The sequence below is a fragment of the Kogia breviceps genome, chromosome 2 (assembly GCF_026419965.1).
Source record: "Kogia breviceps isolate mKogBre1 chromosome 2, mKogBre1 haplotype 1, whole genome shotgun sequence".
In the NCBI taxonomy this organism is placed as follows: domain Eukaryota; kingdom Metazoa; phylum Chordata; class Mammalia; order Artiodactyla; family Physeteridae; genus Kogia; species Kogia breviceps.
In genome coordinates, this window is record NC_081311.1 from 163,103,823 (window position 1) to 163,119,268 (window position 15,446).

Sequence of the window (15,446 nt, forward strand, 5' to 3'; positions counted from 1 at the left end):
AAGAATGAGACTCACATTTGCTTTCTTGAAAGGTTTAAAGGTCTTCAATCATCCATTTCTAGAAAGACTAAGATGCCCTCCCTTCTGCGGGTACTACCTGCCTTCATCCTTTATAGCCACTTCCAAGTCTCCAGGGTACAAGCCTCCCATGCCTGACATGAGATGATGCCAGACCTCTTAGGGAATACGCTCTTTAAGTAAGAACAACATTCAGTCATTTTGTCTCCAGTGTGTACAATGTCACCTGTTAAATGTTAAACATCACCTCGCTAATAAGAAAAAAGAAATCATTGGGGTTGACCAGCTTGAGACAGACCAGTCCTGTAGTTCTGCAACTCAAACCTAGCCAGAAAGATGGCTTCAGTGTATCTGTTCTGATGGTGGGAAAAAATGGACTCAGTCATATAAAACCATCTCTTTAGACTACAGCCAATCTTACAGATCTTTTTCACACTTAAGTAACACCCCACATTTCATAAAGGGTGATGACAACGTTATCAGTAAAGAAATCACTTCTGAAACTATATGGTCATGCATTGAAGTTCTCCTTTTGTGTTTCTCCTCCAAATGTACTTTTTTTGTGGAGCATATGTTAATAGCTTCAGCAGTATGGTGGCTCACAGAAGATTCACAATAAAAGGTTTACAAGAACAAAGAAAACATACTGTCCCTAAGAACTTTCATACACATTATCTCACTCACTTGTCACAAATACCCTTTGAGCATGGCATCGTTATTCCTACTCTTCAGAGGTGGATCTAGGCTCTTAGGATCACATTGCTAGTGTATCACAGGGCTTAGGTCTGCATTCATGCCTCCTAACAAGGCTCTATAAATTGATGAACTGTGAAGTAGAATAGCCAAGTAGCTCTTTCTTCCTGCTGGACCTAAAAAGTCAGGGCTTGTTAGAGACAAGGTATGAAAATGGTCTGCTTGCCTGATGTGCCTCATATCATCTTTATGTATGGCTATTTTATAATCTAGGCAGAGCTAGGAATCTAGAACCTAGAGCCTTAGGTCATAATGCAGAAAGGAAGAAACAACAACGCCTGTTGCTCAACCATATGTATGCAACAATGTGAAGAACCCCACCATTTATGATGACTCAGCACATGAACTTCCTGGAGCTCCAGGGGGAAGCAGACAAGTGAATAGGGCCTGACCCCCAAGATTCTTCAGCAACCTGTTGGTGCTGCTTATTGCTCCACCGAACCTAATATACCACCCCTTCCCTGGCCATTTAAAGATGGAGAAACGGAGGCCTAGAGATCAAGTGATCTTCTAGGTCCCAGAGTTAGCTGGTGGCAGAGGTGGGCAAGAAATCAGGTGGTCTAACTCCCAACCCTGCGCTCTTTCCAATATGCTACAGTCTGACATATATTACAGACAATGGCGACAGAAATCATAATGGCAGCTACCATCGACTGGATGCTTACTCAGGGCAAGGGTCAGTAGTAAATGTTTTATGTGAACGATTTCATTTAATCTTCAGAATTACTAACCTACAAGGTAGATGAGGAAACAAAGGCTCAGAACAATTAAGCAACATCTCCAAGACCCCACTGTGGGCAAGTAACAGAACTGGGATAGAGTCCAGTCTCTCTGAAGCTAAAGTTTGTTGTTTATACCAAATTGCCTTTCTCTGCTCACCAGGTTTGGAGAAAATTACAGTGATTAAATATGAACAGCTGATATATCCGCCTATTGTTACAGTTTATTCCATCTACTTTACATAAGCAAGTCTTTACAGAAACAGATTTCAAGAGAAAGAACACAATTCATCTGTCCTTTCCTGCCTCTTTAATGCTAATCCTTGAGTTGCAAATTTGGCCTGAGGGGAAAAAAGCGTGATTCAGACATAAACAAAATAAAATACTTTTTAAAATAATGAAATTAAAGTCTCTTACATCTGGAACACCAGGTAAGCCAGCTAATTACTTAGGTGGTTGGATGCAGTGCCTCTGTTCACAGACTGAGAAGCACCCAAAGAGACTGAAGAGGCTCAGGCCAGCCCTGAGCTTGCTCTATTCATTGCTCTCTGTATCTATATTTTCAGCACTGCTTTTTTTCACATGTCGATGCTTAGAAAGTTATTCTTAAGAACCAGTGTCGTGCAATTGCTAAGAAGACAGTCTTGTTAACAGGTCTCTCAAAGTCACTTGTAAAGTTGTCCCTTGGTATCCCCAGGGCATTGGTTCCAGGGATCCCTCAGGGAATACCAAAATCTTGGATGCTCAAATATAAAACGGCATGTTATTTGCATATAATTTATGCACATCCCCCTGTATACTTTAAATCATCTCTAGATCGCTTGAAATACCTAATACAATGTAAATGTATGTAAATAGTTGCCATAACATAGCAGAATTCAAGTTTTGCTTTTTGGAACTTTCTGGAAATTTTTTTAAAAAATATTTTTGGGGGCTTCCCTGGTGGCACAGTGGTTGAGAATTCGCCTGCCGATGCAGGGGACACAGGTTTGTGCCCCAGTCTGGGAAGATCCCACATGCCGTGGAGCAGCTGGGCCCGTGAGCCATGGCCGCTGAGCCTGCGCGTCCGGAGCCTGTGCTCCGCAACGGGAGAGGCCACAACAGTGAGAGGCCCGCATACCGCAAAAAAAAAAAAAAAAAAAAAAAAAAATTTTGACCTGTAATTGGTTGAATCTGTGGTCGGTTGAATCTGCGGATACAGATGGCTGACTGTACTTAAAGAAACTCAGGATAACATCTTGGGGAACCTATCTAATATCACTTGGGAAGATTTAACCTCCCCAGATTGCAATTTCATTATTAGTAAAATGAGAGGCAATCCTTTTTACCTCAAAAATTCAATATATTACTGCTGACTAGATAAAGGAGTTCTGAAACCAACGGTTCTCCACTCCTCTTGTTCATTTGCTCCCTCCTTTTCTTTTGCTTCAGCTCCAGTTTGCTCCATTCCCCCCAAAGCACTTTTTTTTTTAACTCACAAATACTGCCTTCTAGTCTCTTACATTTATCAGTAGCAGCAGAAAAGCAAATTTTTCCACTCCAAGGAAATGTGTCACCTTATTACAAATGAGAGTACAATGCAGAGAGCATTCCCAGGGAGGTAAGGCATGTATGATAAGAGACTGAAGAGGCACAAAGCACAATTACATGATTTAATATTCCTTAGAAACCACAATGGACATTTTTAGTGAAGGGATTCTAAATAGTTACCAATGATAAACTTAAAACTAGAGTTTCTGGAAACGTACATTAGAGCCACAATCATAAGAAGCCACAAGTATGATGACCAACGTTGCTTTTCCTATTGCTAACAAATGCTTTGGTTCTGTTGTGTTTTGTATTTTAAGATATGTATGTATGACTATACACTATTGATACTATGTATAAAATAGACAACTAATGAGAATCTACCGTATAGCACAGGGAACTCTACTCAGTGCTCTGTGGTGACCTAAATGGGAAGGAAATCCAGAAAAGAGGGGATATATGTATACGTATAGCTGATTCACTTTGCTGTACAGTAGAAAGTAACACAATATTGTAAAGGAACTATACTCCAATAAAAAAAAAAGATATGTATGTATGTATTCCAAGTATGACCAGGAAGACCTTTTTTCCTTCATTTAAAAAGGTACTCTGAGGTAAATTCATTCTAAAAGTTTTTTCTACTCTCCCAAACTTTCAGCATAAAAATGGTAATAAATCTCTATCTATCTATCTATCTATCTATAAGCTAAAGTTCCTCCCTAGAACACTGTAGTGACAGTAAAGAAATATTTTCTACTTTACCTGGGAAGAGCGGTGATTTTCCCCCATTTCTCCACACAGAATCTTCTTGGGCCGTTACTCCCTCGGAGAGAAGCAAATCCTTCATAGGGAATGCTGGATGTGCCTGTAACAAACTATCAACCCAAGAAAACAGAAGGAGAAGGTGAAGCCAAGAGACCAGGCTCCAGGAAAGGTTGGCATCGCTCATGTGCACAGGTACTGGGGAGCTGCTCACTGGTGGAAAAGCTCAAAAGATAAAGCTTTTAGAGACACAGAAGAGCTATAACACGAGAATTCTGACAAAGAGCTGGAGAATATCAAGGAAGGACAGAGCATTATAAAGAGAAAGGGGATGTGGAGGATTTGTAGAAGATACAGCACCCTGTACAGCTGGGCAGCTTAGAAGCTCAAACCATGTATACTTCCCATTAGAGACTTAATAAAGTGGGCGTATCAATGAACCTAAGTCAACTTAGCATTAGTTCCCAGTCGAACTGGGGTGAATTAAAAACAAAAAGAACTTCTAGTCCTGCAAATTTGAGACCCAGATCTGTGATCCAAAGGAGCCAAGATCCAGCCTACTTGTAAGGCTTTGCCTGAGTGACCAAAAGGCTTCCTGATGGCTGATATTTCTTTAGCTGCAACCAACCAGCAATTGCCCTGTATAACTATAAACATCACAAGAAAATGAGTTAGTTTTCCCAGTATTCTTAAACTTCAATATTATCTCAAATTTGTGGAACGTTAGATGGAAGAAAAGAAAGGACTCTTTATCAAGGAACTGGGTCACTTCTTAAGGGACTGAAGATTATCTCTTTCAGTTGCCAGGGATGCTGGCCTGCAGAGTACCCAGGGACCTCTCGTGGAAGGGATCAAACTGCTGTAAAGGCAGACATTGTTGCTGGGATTCTTGGATGGGAGTTGGTACTTCCTCACAACTCTAATGACATGCTTGGACTAGGTTGGGGATGTTCTGCATAGTGATGGAACCACAGACCCACACAGTCAGGAGAGTCTGAAAACAGTATATCCCGAATACGCAGATAAACCTAAATATATTTATTGAGTATACTTAGCAGTTATTAAAAATATGCAATTCCAACAATAACTATATTAATGCATTAAAAAGATGATCTAATGGCATCTTACCTGTAACAACCTTAGTCGTTGTTCATTGTTGAATCTTTCCACTGCAGCCCAGAACCACCGAATTACAATATGATTGTCATGATATCCTATCAAAACAATCATGAAAGCCCATGTTACTTTGAGTTTTCTATCTTAAGTCACCACGACACTGGCAAGTCGACAAAAGACCCCCAGACATAAATCATCATCTTGGATTCGTTAAAGGTTATTTATAATTTAAGACCAAGGAATAACACTGTAAATGTGATCACATGGGTGTCAGAAGTCAAACAAAACACTATATGAAACCAAGAAACCTCTGTTTCCATTTAGTGGTCACTAAATGTAACTAGCGGAGAGAAGAACAACAAATGAGTTATTTTAACCATATCATTTCTGAAAAATATAACTGCTGTTACTGGAAATGATTAACCCTTTTGGTCATTTATTTAAGAAATAATTTTCTAGCACTGCTATGCCAAGCAGTGTCCTAAGTTTGGGAGACAACGGCAAAGGAAATAGACACTCACAGGGCTTCTCGTAAAGGAGAGACATAAATCAAATCATCATTCAAATCAATATATAATTGCAAACCATTTTAAAACTATATATTATGTTCACATTTTAAAAGCAAATTAATTTTATTAATAAAAAGGGAAAATAAGTGTATTACTTTAACTCCTTCCACTAATAAATCTCAAATAATCATCAACCTAAATGTTACTTTTATTCCATACTTTACTAGAATTTAACAAAATGTCAAGTAGCTGTGGATTCTAAAACCTTCTACGGAGAAAAATTAAGTTCAGAGAGAAGGCTGACAAGGATTAAGGCACAGTTAGTGATTCAAACCAATTAGCTGACATATTCAATGTGCAGAGAGCTACTCTAATTTTGAGTCGGCAACAATAAGTCCTAAATAGAAGGTGGGTAGAAACCATTTTCATTCAAATTTCTCCTCACATGTTTCAGTGGTTGTAGGATTTGGGGAGAATCTTGCCTTACTGTTTACCATTTGATCAGCGATGCCCTTGGAGAAGAAAGGGATCCAAATGAAGGGTAAATACAACTAGACTGGACACGGAGATGCATAGGCTCCTTGTCCTGCCTTTGGCAAAGACTAGCTGTTTGGGGCTGAGCAAATAGTTTTCTAATCTATAAAATAAGTGCATTGGCTCTTTATAGCTTTAAAGTCTTCTGACCCTTTGAATCAGCCCCTTTATGCCTCTCCTTTGCTGTCTGTGCCAAACCATTTGGAGAAGGAGGAGTAAAAATGTCTCATCCTATTCTCTATAAACAGCTGCCCTGTGAACATATGGCAAATGGCAGCAAAGCCGCCCCTTCATTCAGTGCCAAGTGGGTTAGCAAACATGGCAGCTGGGCATCTCGCCATTTTCCTGCCCCTCCCCCCAGCCCTCTCCTCCCAAGGATTTCATTTGATAAGATTGACAATAACCATAGAAATAGGTACTCGATTAGTCATATACAGTGAATAAAAGTCTATACTGTGTAAATACAAAACTGGCTGACTTGAAGAATGGCATTGTTATTAGAATCTCCTGGGGGTTGGGGACGGGGGGGAAGGAATGAGCTAATAGCATTTATGGTAAGATGTAAGTTATGTAGCATGTTGGAGAAACTGTGTTCTAGTTAGTGAAAATAGTTAACAAAGTTATAATAGTCAAGGTCATATTTGGATTATGCACGGGGCCAATTGGAAAAGAGTTATTACAGCAACTGGGCTTCAGAAATAGCAGCAATGGACACTGCAGTTTAATATTGTCTTTCAGAGAAAATGGACGGGCAAAGCCAGCCCAGGGCAACAGTGATGGGCTGGAAGAGCCAAGCAGAGGCCAAAACAAAAGCAACTGAGCCAATGTTAAGGTATCTTTTGTACTCCAATCTTTTTAATTGTCGTTTTTTAAAAAAAATCTGTTTCAATTTACAGATAACTGGAGAACTGCTCAGCTCTCATTTTAGTCTGCTAAGTGATTAATTCAGTGACTTAAAGGTTGTATTCTTCACTCTCCAAGTTCAGAACCACTGCTAACCTCTTAAATTCTGAGTTCAAAAACAAAAACCAAAACCAACTGTCATTTGTCACGACTTTCTGAACACTTTACAACACTACAATAAATTTCAGAAAATGTATTCTTTCTTTGATTAAAAGTATTGGATAAAACTTTAACTCTGGGTTAGCATCAGGTCCCTTTCCAAGCGTCTTAATTCAGCAGTCAAATTTCAAAGGTTTCGATGCCAATTACTAATTGAAAATTTGTATTGATCTACAGAAATGTCATTCCTAAAGCTTCCCATTTGGTGACGTGTGTAGTTTTTAACTAATCTTACAGCAGTTTCCTTTTCAGTTGAACTTAATGCTTGAATTTTAGAAGGGCTTGTTCAAGAAACTTGAAATCTGAGAACCATATCTTACTCCATTCATGTTTCAACCGTGAATTACAACTGGTAAGCAGTTCAGGTGAAATGTAGAAAAACTGTGTTTGTTCATTAAGAAGCTCAGAGGCCATGCTTCTTCAGGTTTGAGAATGAAGGCAGGATAGGTGGAGTTTGGCCAGCTGGATATGAGCTCCCTGGTGCTTCACTAACAACACCATAAAACAATTAATTGGTACTCCTATGGCTGCATTTCTTCACTAACAATAAAGAGTTATGACATCCTTAGATGGTGTGTAAACAGCTCTCCTTCCACTTGATAGATGAGCTAGCTAGGGAAAGAAGGGCATGTACCTTGGCCAAGGTCTCAAAGCAAACTACATCAAACCTATGATTAGAGTGCAAGCGCCTCTGCCTGGCCTGGATCCAGGCCAACGCGCCAAACTGCTTGCTTCCCTCTAATCTGAAACTTTAAATCCAGCCATCTAGAAGTCAGATTTCACCTCCTCTATATTCTGTGTTGTTCCTCCAATCACTAAGGTCTATTTCAGCTGTGCCTGCGATGACCAGTTCTAGTTCTCTTGCATCAAAAACAGATACCAGCCTGGCATCCACCACCTGTGGAATAAAAAGAATACAGGACACGGCTTAAGAACCTGGAGAAGCCTCAGCTATAATTAAGCCTCATCAGAAAAGGAGGGCACAGTGAGTTTTGGGAATACTATGGATGTATTCTGTGCAGGCACTTTAAAACATGTAAAGCTCTCTACAAATAAAAAAAAAAATAAATAAATACACACACACACACACACACACACACACACACACACACACATATATATTTTTGCAGTATGTGGGCCTCCCACCACTGCGGCCTCTCCCACTGCGGAGCACAGGCTCTGGACGCGCAGGCCCAGTGGCCATGGCTCACGGGCCCAGCCGCTCCGCGGCATGTGGGATCTTCCCGGACCGGGGCACGAGCCCGCGTCCCCTGCATCGGCAGGCGGACTCTCAACCACTGCGCCACCAGGGAAGCCCACAAATATATTTTTAGTACAAGGTTGATGAGGTTCTCAACAGAATTTTTGTTTTATAATTGGTCACTGATTAATCCAGTTTTTTTTTTCTCTTTTGGAGAAGATCTAGTGCTCCAGTCACTTTCACAGTTTATTTTTATTTTAGATATGGCTTTTGCACGGAAGAAGTCATATTGAATATTTGTTGCAACTCATTCTGACCCTCAGATACAATCATTTCACAAATCAGGCATGAGATCTGATTACACATATTTAAGCATGAGTAAAATGCATGACTTAAATGTTATTAGTGGTCATTAAATCGTCAAATGGTATTTGAATGCAGGTCGTTTTATTTCAGTGATTTCTTGTAACAGGGCAATAAGCTTTTTTGTGTGTTCTTAAAACATACAGGAAAAAATGTTGAAGTGTTTGAATTGAAATAGCAACAGTAAATACACCAAACAGAAATGGAAATATTGCACACATATGAAGTACAGTGATGTGGACCAGGGTATTGCTGACATCAGACTGAGAACCCCACTCCTGCTGATTGTCTTTACCTCATAAAAGCCACGCACTAAGCTCTCCGTTTGCTGCACAACACCCCTCTCAATCCTCCATTTCACCATCCTCTCGATGTACTCCTTCTTATTCTTCTCGGTGACTGGGATGTTAGCACCCCCTGGTTTTAATTCTCGTTCGGTAATCTGCGATTAAAAAACAAAAGCACTGACCATAAAGCAATACTCTTGATGTTGTCAGACCACTGCTACCAATGAGCTGGAATCAGCCAGCTACCTGTCTTTGCCCTGGCCCGGGTACATCCCACAAGCAGGTTGTGTGGCACCAGCACAGAGTCCAGGCACCCACTGATGCTCAGGGGAAACTAAGCAATGAGCAGACGTCTGAAAGCCTCAGCGCTTAAAAATATATGTGATGCTCAACATCATTAATCATTAGAGAAATGCAAATCAAAACTACAATGAGATATCATCTCACACTGGTCAGAATGGCCATCATCAAAAAATCTACGAACAATAAATACTGGAGAGGGTGTGGTGAAAAGGGAACACTCTTGCACTGCTGGTGGGAATGTAAATTGGTACAGCCACTATGGAGAACAGTATGGAGGTTCCTTAAAAAACTAAAAATAGAACTGCCATACGACCGACCGAGCAATCCCACTACTGGGCATATACCCTGAGAAAACCATAATTCAAAAAGAGTCATGCACCAAAATGTTCATTGCAGCACTATTTACAAAAGCCAGGAGATGGAAGCAACCTAAGTGTCCATCATCGGATGAAGGGATAAAGATGTGGCACATATATACAATGAAATATTACTCAGCCATAAAAAGAAATGAAATTGAGTTATTTGTAGTGAGGTGGATGGACCTAGAGTCTGTCATACAGAGTGAAGTAAGTCAGAAAGAGAAAAACAAATACCGTATGCTAACACATATATATGGAATCTAAAAAAAAAAAAAGGTCATGAAGATGGCAATAAAGATGCAGACCTACTAGAGGATGGACTTTAGGACACAGGGGGGGGAAGGATAAGCTGGGACAAAGTGAGAGAGTGGCATGGGCATATATACACTACCAAATGTGAAATAGATAGCTAGTGGGAAGCAGCCGCATAGCACAGGGAGATCAGCTCTGTGCTTTGTGACCACCTAGGAGGGTGGGATAGGGAGGATGGGAGGGAGGGAGACGCAAGAGGGAAGAGATATGGGAACATATGTATATGTATAACTGATTCACTTTGTTATAAAGCAAAACTGACACATCATTGTAAAGCAATTACACTCAAATAAAGGTGTAAAAAAAAAGGTTAGCTATTACCTAAAAAAAAAAAAAATTATATATATATATATATATATATATATATATATATATATATATATATATATAATGTCACAAATGCTGAAAGTTAAGCTTTAAATCCTGATTAAACAAATAAGTCTTTTAAATGGAAACAAAGGGGCTCCAGATTCTGTCCCACTGCTATTTTAATGTTTGACAAAAAGACATTTTCACAAATTCCTTTAGGATTCACAATCAACTACATATAGAAAGCCAATATTTAGATAAAGGTTTACCTTAAGGAAGCAGAATTACATTCAAGCGAATGTTAAAGTGAGAACTTCTTTTCCAAAATACAAAATTCAGGAGATAGCCAAGTATTAATGTTTAACTAAGAATATTAATTATGAACTAGTATATAATTTCTGAAAATCTTTTAACCAACTCTTCTATCAACTTTAAAAAAAAACAATATGTTTCCAAACCTTCACCAAAATATTGTTTACTTTCCCTCAGCTTCAAAACAATCCATTTCAGTTGTCAAACATGAATGAGAGTTAAGTACAAAGGCCAATTAAATAATTTAATATTCAACTCTGGGGTAGCATGGATATTTAAAAACTGTATTTAGTACAAGGCAAACTCTAATATCTTATGAGGATATTTTAGTTGGAAATAAAAAGATTGTTTACTACATACAAATAGTACAGTCTATAAATTAGAAAATCTTAATCTGAAGTCAGCATTAGAATAACCTTTGTAACAAAGATTATTGTAACTGTACATAAACCTGGTTTTAAACCACCCAACCAACCACAAATAAATAAGCATCTGATCTTAGCCCACTGAATTAATTCTTCACCAACCAATAGCCTTCAATTACCACACTTAGTCACCAGTTATTCACACACACAGACCTGCCCAAAAACTTCTTCGTTCACAGTGAACGTGAGGTCCAGGATGTCATGGATGTCATTGTCTTTCATCCACTGCAGGCTCTGGTGAAACTCTTCATCAAGGTATTCTAGATCACTCAGGTCACAGAGACTAAGATGATAAACAGACAGAAAAAAAATATGTAGTCATGGCTATTAGCAAAAACCCAGAGTTGTGAGGAAAGAAACTAAGAAATAATGACAAGAACAAGATCAACTAAAATAGGTAGTGATTTCTGGAATGTTCTTCATCAAAGTCAGTAACCAAACCAGTGAAATAATTCAGAAATTTGACATAAAATTGACAAATTCTGATATATAAAATGCCTTAGGAATCACTCAGTTTGTTTTGTCTTTTAAGACACAGAACTGGAGGTACAAAGAGTGGCTGCCATTTGCACCGTCACCCATGATTAATGCCAGAGCTGGAAATGGAACTCGAGTCGACAACTTGGGTTCAGTATTCTTTGGCTATGTTATACAATCTTAAATTATCATTCTCCTAATTAGAAATTCTTCATATGTTTCTATACTGTACTTTAACTTTTTTTTTTTTTTAAGACTAGATTCTGTGATCCACATTCACATACGTCCCTTTTTTCTTCATGGTTCTTATTCTTTCTGTGATTCTGAAAACTGAAAGCTACAGAATTGCTCTACAATTATAATGGTTTTCTAAGAGAAGATCTACATGAGGTGGAGTTACTATTATATGACCCTGTTTTAAGATGGTAGCAATTGATTTGCTTTAGTTGTCTTGAAACTTCTTCCCATCAGTCCAAGTTCAAAGACCATTTTGTTTAGTTCAGTCTACACATGTATTAGGCACCAAGTATGTGCCAAATATCTTAATAGCTACTTGATAAACAGTTACTGCCCTCAAGGAGCTAATGGTCTAGCTGGACAGACAGAGACACAAATAGATAAGTTAACATAAGGTGATAAGTGATAGCCTAGGGTGCGTAACACTTATTATTAGTGCACTTTTTTGTATGTACGTTACACTTCAGTTAAAAAAACAAAAGATAAGGTAGATATAGGGACCTCCCACAGCAAACATGCAAAGCATTTACTTTGACCTGGAGATTTAGAAGAAGCCTTTTGGAGCAGATGATACCTATATTAAAGTTTGCAGGATGTTTCAAGCTAGAGGGGGATGGATGAAAAGGAGAAGAAGGGGAAAAAGAGAGACAGGAGAAGAAAACAACCTGAGCAAAGCACAAAGGGATGGAGTATACAGATTTTCCAAGCATACTGGAAGCATCAGAGAGTTAACCACAAGACAGAATGTCTAGAGAATGAGGCTGGAAAGGTAGCTGGGAGCAGGTCTGAACGTCATTCTAAGCAGCTTCGTGATTCAGAACTACTGAAAGGTTTTAAAACAGGGAATGACATGGTGAGACATGGGGTGTGACTTTAAATTGTTCTTCTGGAAGTGGCAGTGCAGAGGATTACTTAAAATTGGGGGTGGTGGTAATCATTGGGTGGAAACCAATTAATAGATCACTATAGTAATCTGGCCAAAATAAGATAAGAATTTTAATTAGGGCACAGCTATTAGGGTAGAGAAGATGAATTTAAGAATTATTCAGGAGGTGAATGTGGAAATTAATAAATGGTTTTACTGGGTAGTATAAAGAAGTATATCTAAAATGGGATGGCAAATGAACTCAAGTTATAAGACAACTCTGATTCATTGCCAGTCTTGAGGGCCAAAAGTTGAAAAATTCCTGAGGCCACAACAAGTTCAGCAGGAAAAAGTACCTAAATGATTTGTGACGTGTGCCATGGGAATGGGGCGGGAGGTGGGGAAGAGAAGAAACTGTGCTGTGTATTTGCCATCTCTGTTTAAGGTTGACGCCCAATTTCTGACCAGAGTGACTTGAGAATGTTGGCACCTTGAACTGTGACTGGGCATAAGGGAGAAGGTACATTTTTAGGTCAGGAGAAATTGATGAGTCTAGTTTTAACCATGTTGATTCTGAGGTGCCTGTGAGACATACAAGAGGAGATATTCAGTGGAATGTTGACTGCTTGAGCCTACGACTCAAGGGAGATCATGTCTGTGGGTGCGGATTGGAGAGTAGATGAGACAGGTAAAGAGATATTCCATGAGAGCACACAGCGGGAGAAAAGCAAGGGGACAAGAATGGAAGCTTCAGGAACATCGAGGTTAAAGGGCAAGTCAGGACATCCACAAAGGAGGCATAAAAGTAAAAGGAGAACCAGGAGAGCAGTGTCACATAGGCCAGTGAAGGAAGAACTCAAGAGAAATGGGTGGGGTTGGGAGGGGTCAACAGTATCAAAAGCAGCAGAATGGTCCATTAAGATAAAGACTAGAAAACATTCTTTAAAAGCTTCCATAGGTTATTGGTGGGGAAAAAAAGCCAGGCTAAAATGTGTTGAGGGTGTGTCAACAGTCAGTAGAGACTACTTTTTCAGGAAGCTTAAATGGAAAATGAGAGATAAGGCAATGAAATGGGAAGATGCAAATGGGCCAGAAGAACCAGAAAGGCAGAAGCCAGTGTCCAGGTGCCCAGGACTTCATCGGTCCATATACCAAAAGGGAGGATGGCAAAAGTCTTCCTACTGACCCTCTTTAAGAACCATTAGAAATACTTTGCTTTCAATTGAGTTCTAGGCTTCCGTTTTTACAGAAAGCAGATACATGGCCTTGGTTAAGGAATGAGCTGGTCAGAGCCATGCAATCATTCTGCCTCTTCTCATTGCAAGTTTGAGCTACTACCCTCACAGACAGTTGCCTTCTTCTGTTCAGCCTTGTAAGTGACTACTGATTATAGGACAGAAACTGTTTGCTCTACATTTCACAATAATTGTAATCTTTCATTGTGCTAACAAGGAAGAAAAAGTTCTGTGAATGCTAGATTTTAATCTGCCATTGTAAATTACTGTCTTGCATACAGAGAGATCTCAAGATAAATATGGGACTTTCAAAATATTGCCCACCTCTAACAAACAAACAAATTTTTTAAAAAAAGGAGAAAGAAAATATGAACCAAGAATAAACAGTTAAAAGTTTGCATAAAGCAAAATGTAAAATGCATCTTGTGAAAGATGGGGGGCTGTGAGTCACCAAGACTAAGCCACAGCTATTCTATTAATAATCGGCATTAATACCACAGGAATTCCAGTACTGTATTTGAAGTACAATTGTTTTGAAGAAACATGTGTAGCAACAAATGAGAATGAATTATTCAGAGTGGAGCAAAACTAAGCCTTTGGGAGCAAGACAGGAATAAAGGAACAGAAGCTGGAAAAATCCAGTAACCACATTCGAAATTATATTAGTTGATTAGTTTCAGAAATCTAAATCACTATTAAGTAAGTAATAATAGATTTGAGATAGTGAGCCGATGATAAATGACATTGTCAAAAGACCCTCTTTGATAAAGGAAATATTACATTCTTTACATGCTAATTACATAAGCAATAAAATCACTCTTACATTCTGAGAAGAGCCTTATAAAAGGGCCGTGTGAAGAAGGCATCCAACAAATACTGGTGAATTAGTGCAAGACCAAGGATCCTACCACTGAACCGGAACCTGTGAAGGAAAAGCAGGAGATGGCTTACACGTCATGGAGCAATTTCTGAACTGTTCTATTTGCTCTCAAGAATGCTTTCCAGGGCTTCCCTGGTGGCGCAGTGGTTGAGAGTCCGCCTGCCGATGCAGGGGACACGGGTTCGTGCCCCGGTCCGGGAAGATCCCACATGCCGCAGAGCGGCTGGGCCCGTGAACCATGGCCGCTGAGCCTGCGCGTCCGGAGCCTGTGCTCCGCAACGGGAGAGGCCGCAGCAGTGAGAGGCCCGCGTACAGCAAAAAAAAAAAAAAAAAAAAAAAAAAAAAGAAAGAATGCTTTCCAGCTCTAATCATCTAAGTTTTTCCATGAGAGTTTGTGTGCACTGCAGGCTGGGTCTTCATTAGGCTGATATTCACATCTCCTTGTAGAAGAAATCTGTTTCACTCTGATGTTCAGAGAGATACTGCTCCACTTTCACCCTGTGTCAGTAATGTCCACCATGTAGCACCCTACATGGCCAACATGAATTTCCTGTTAGCATGGCAGTGAAATTTCCCTAAATCACTTCTAAGAAATGTTGACAGAATGAGACCAGTGGTGGTGGGAAAAATGTTGTCCCCTTGTAGTTTGCTTGCGTGAATATTAGCAGGATTTCTCTAATGCAAACCTAGTGGCAATTCCCTTTTGAGGAAAAGCCCAGTCTCAGAGTGAGAAAGTTCCTATTTCTGTTCTCTCTCAAACCCCTCTCTTGATGATAACTCACCATCCAAGAATCATGCATGTGTACATTTGAGGGAGTTTCCTCATGGGACATTCTGTTCTTTAAAATTTCAGTGCTCAATTCTATACTGAATCACTTTGG

General features: G+C 39.5%; 1 protein-coding gene across 5 annotated transcripts in view; it reads right to left on the minus strand.

Moving 5' to 3' along the window:
* Positions 1–15,446, minus strand: part of HECW2 (HECT, C2 and WW domain containing E3 ubiquitin protein ligase 2) — a 408,801-nt gene that overhangs the window by 19,078 nt on the left and 374,277 nt on the right. For all 5 annotated transcript variants that reach the window (XM_059051743.2, XM_067026482.1, XM_067026483.1 and 2 more), the window contains 6 exons: positions 14,509–14,607; positions 11,025–11,154; positions 8,860–9,006; positions 7,784–7,898; positions 4,908–4,993; positions 3,780–3,892 (listed from right to left, as the gene is read on the minus strand). In XM_059051743.2, the coding sequence (XP_058907726.1) occupies positions 3,780–3,892; positions 4,908–4,993; positions 7,784–7,898; positions 8,860–9,006; positions 11,025–11,154; positions 14,509–14,607 (690 nt within the window). The remainder of the gene's footprint in view (positions 1–3,779; positions 3,893–4,907; positions 4,994–7,783; positions 7,899–8,859; positions 9,007–11,024; positions 11,155–14,508; positions 14,608–15,446) is intronic.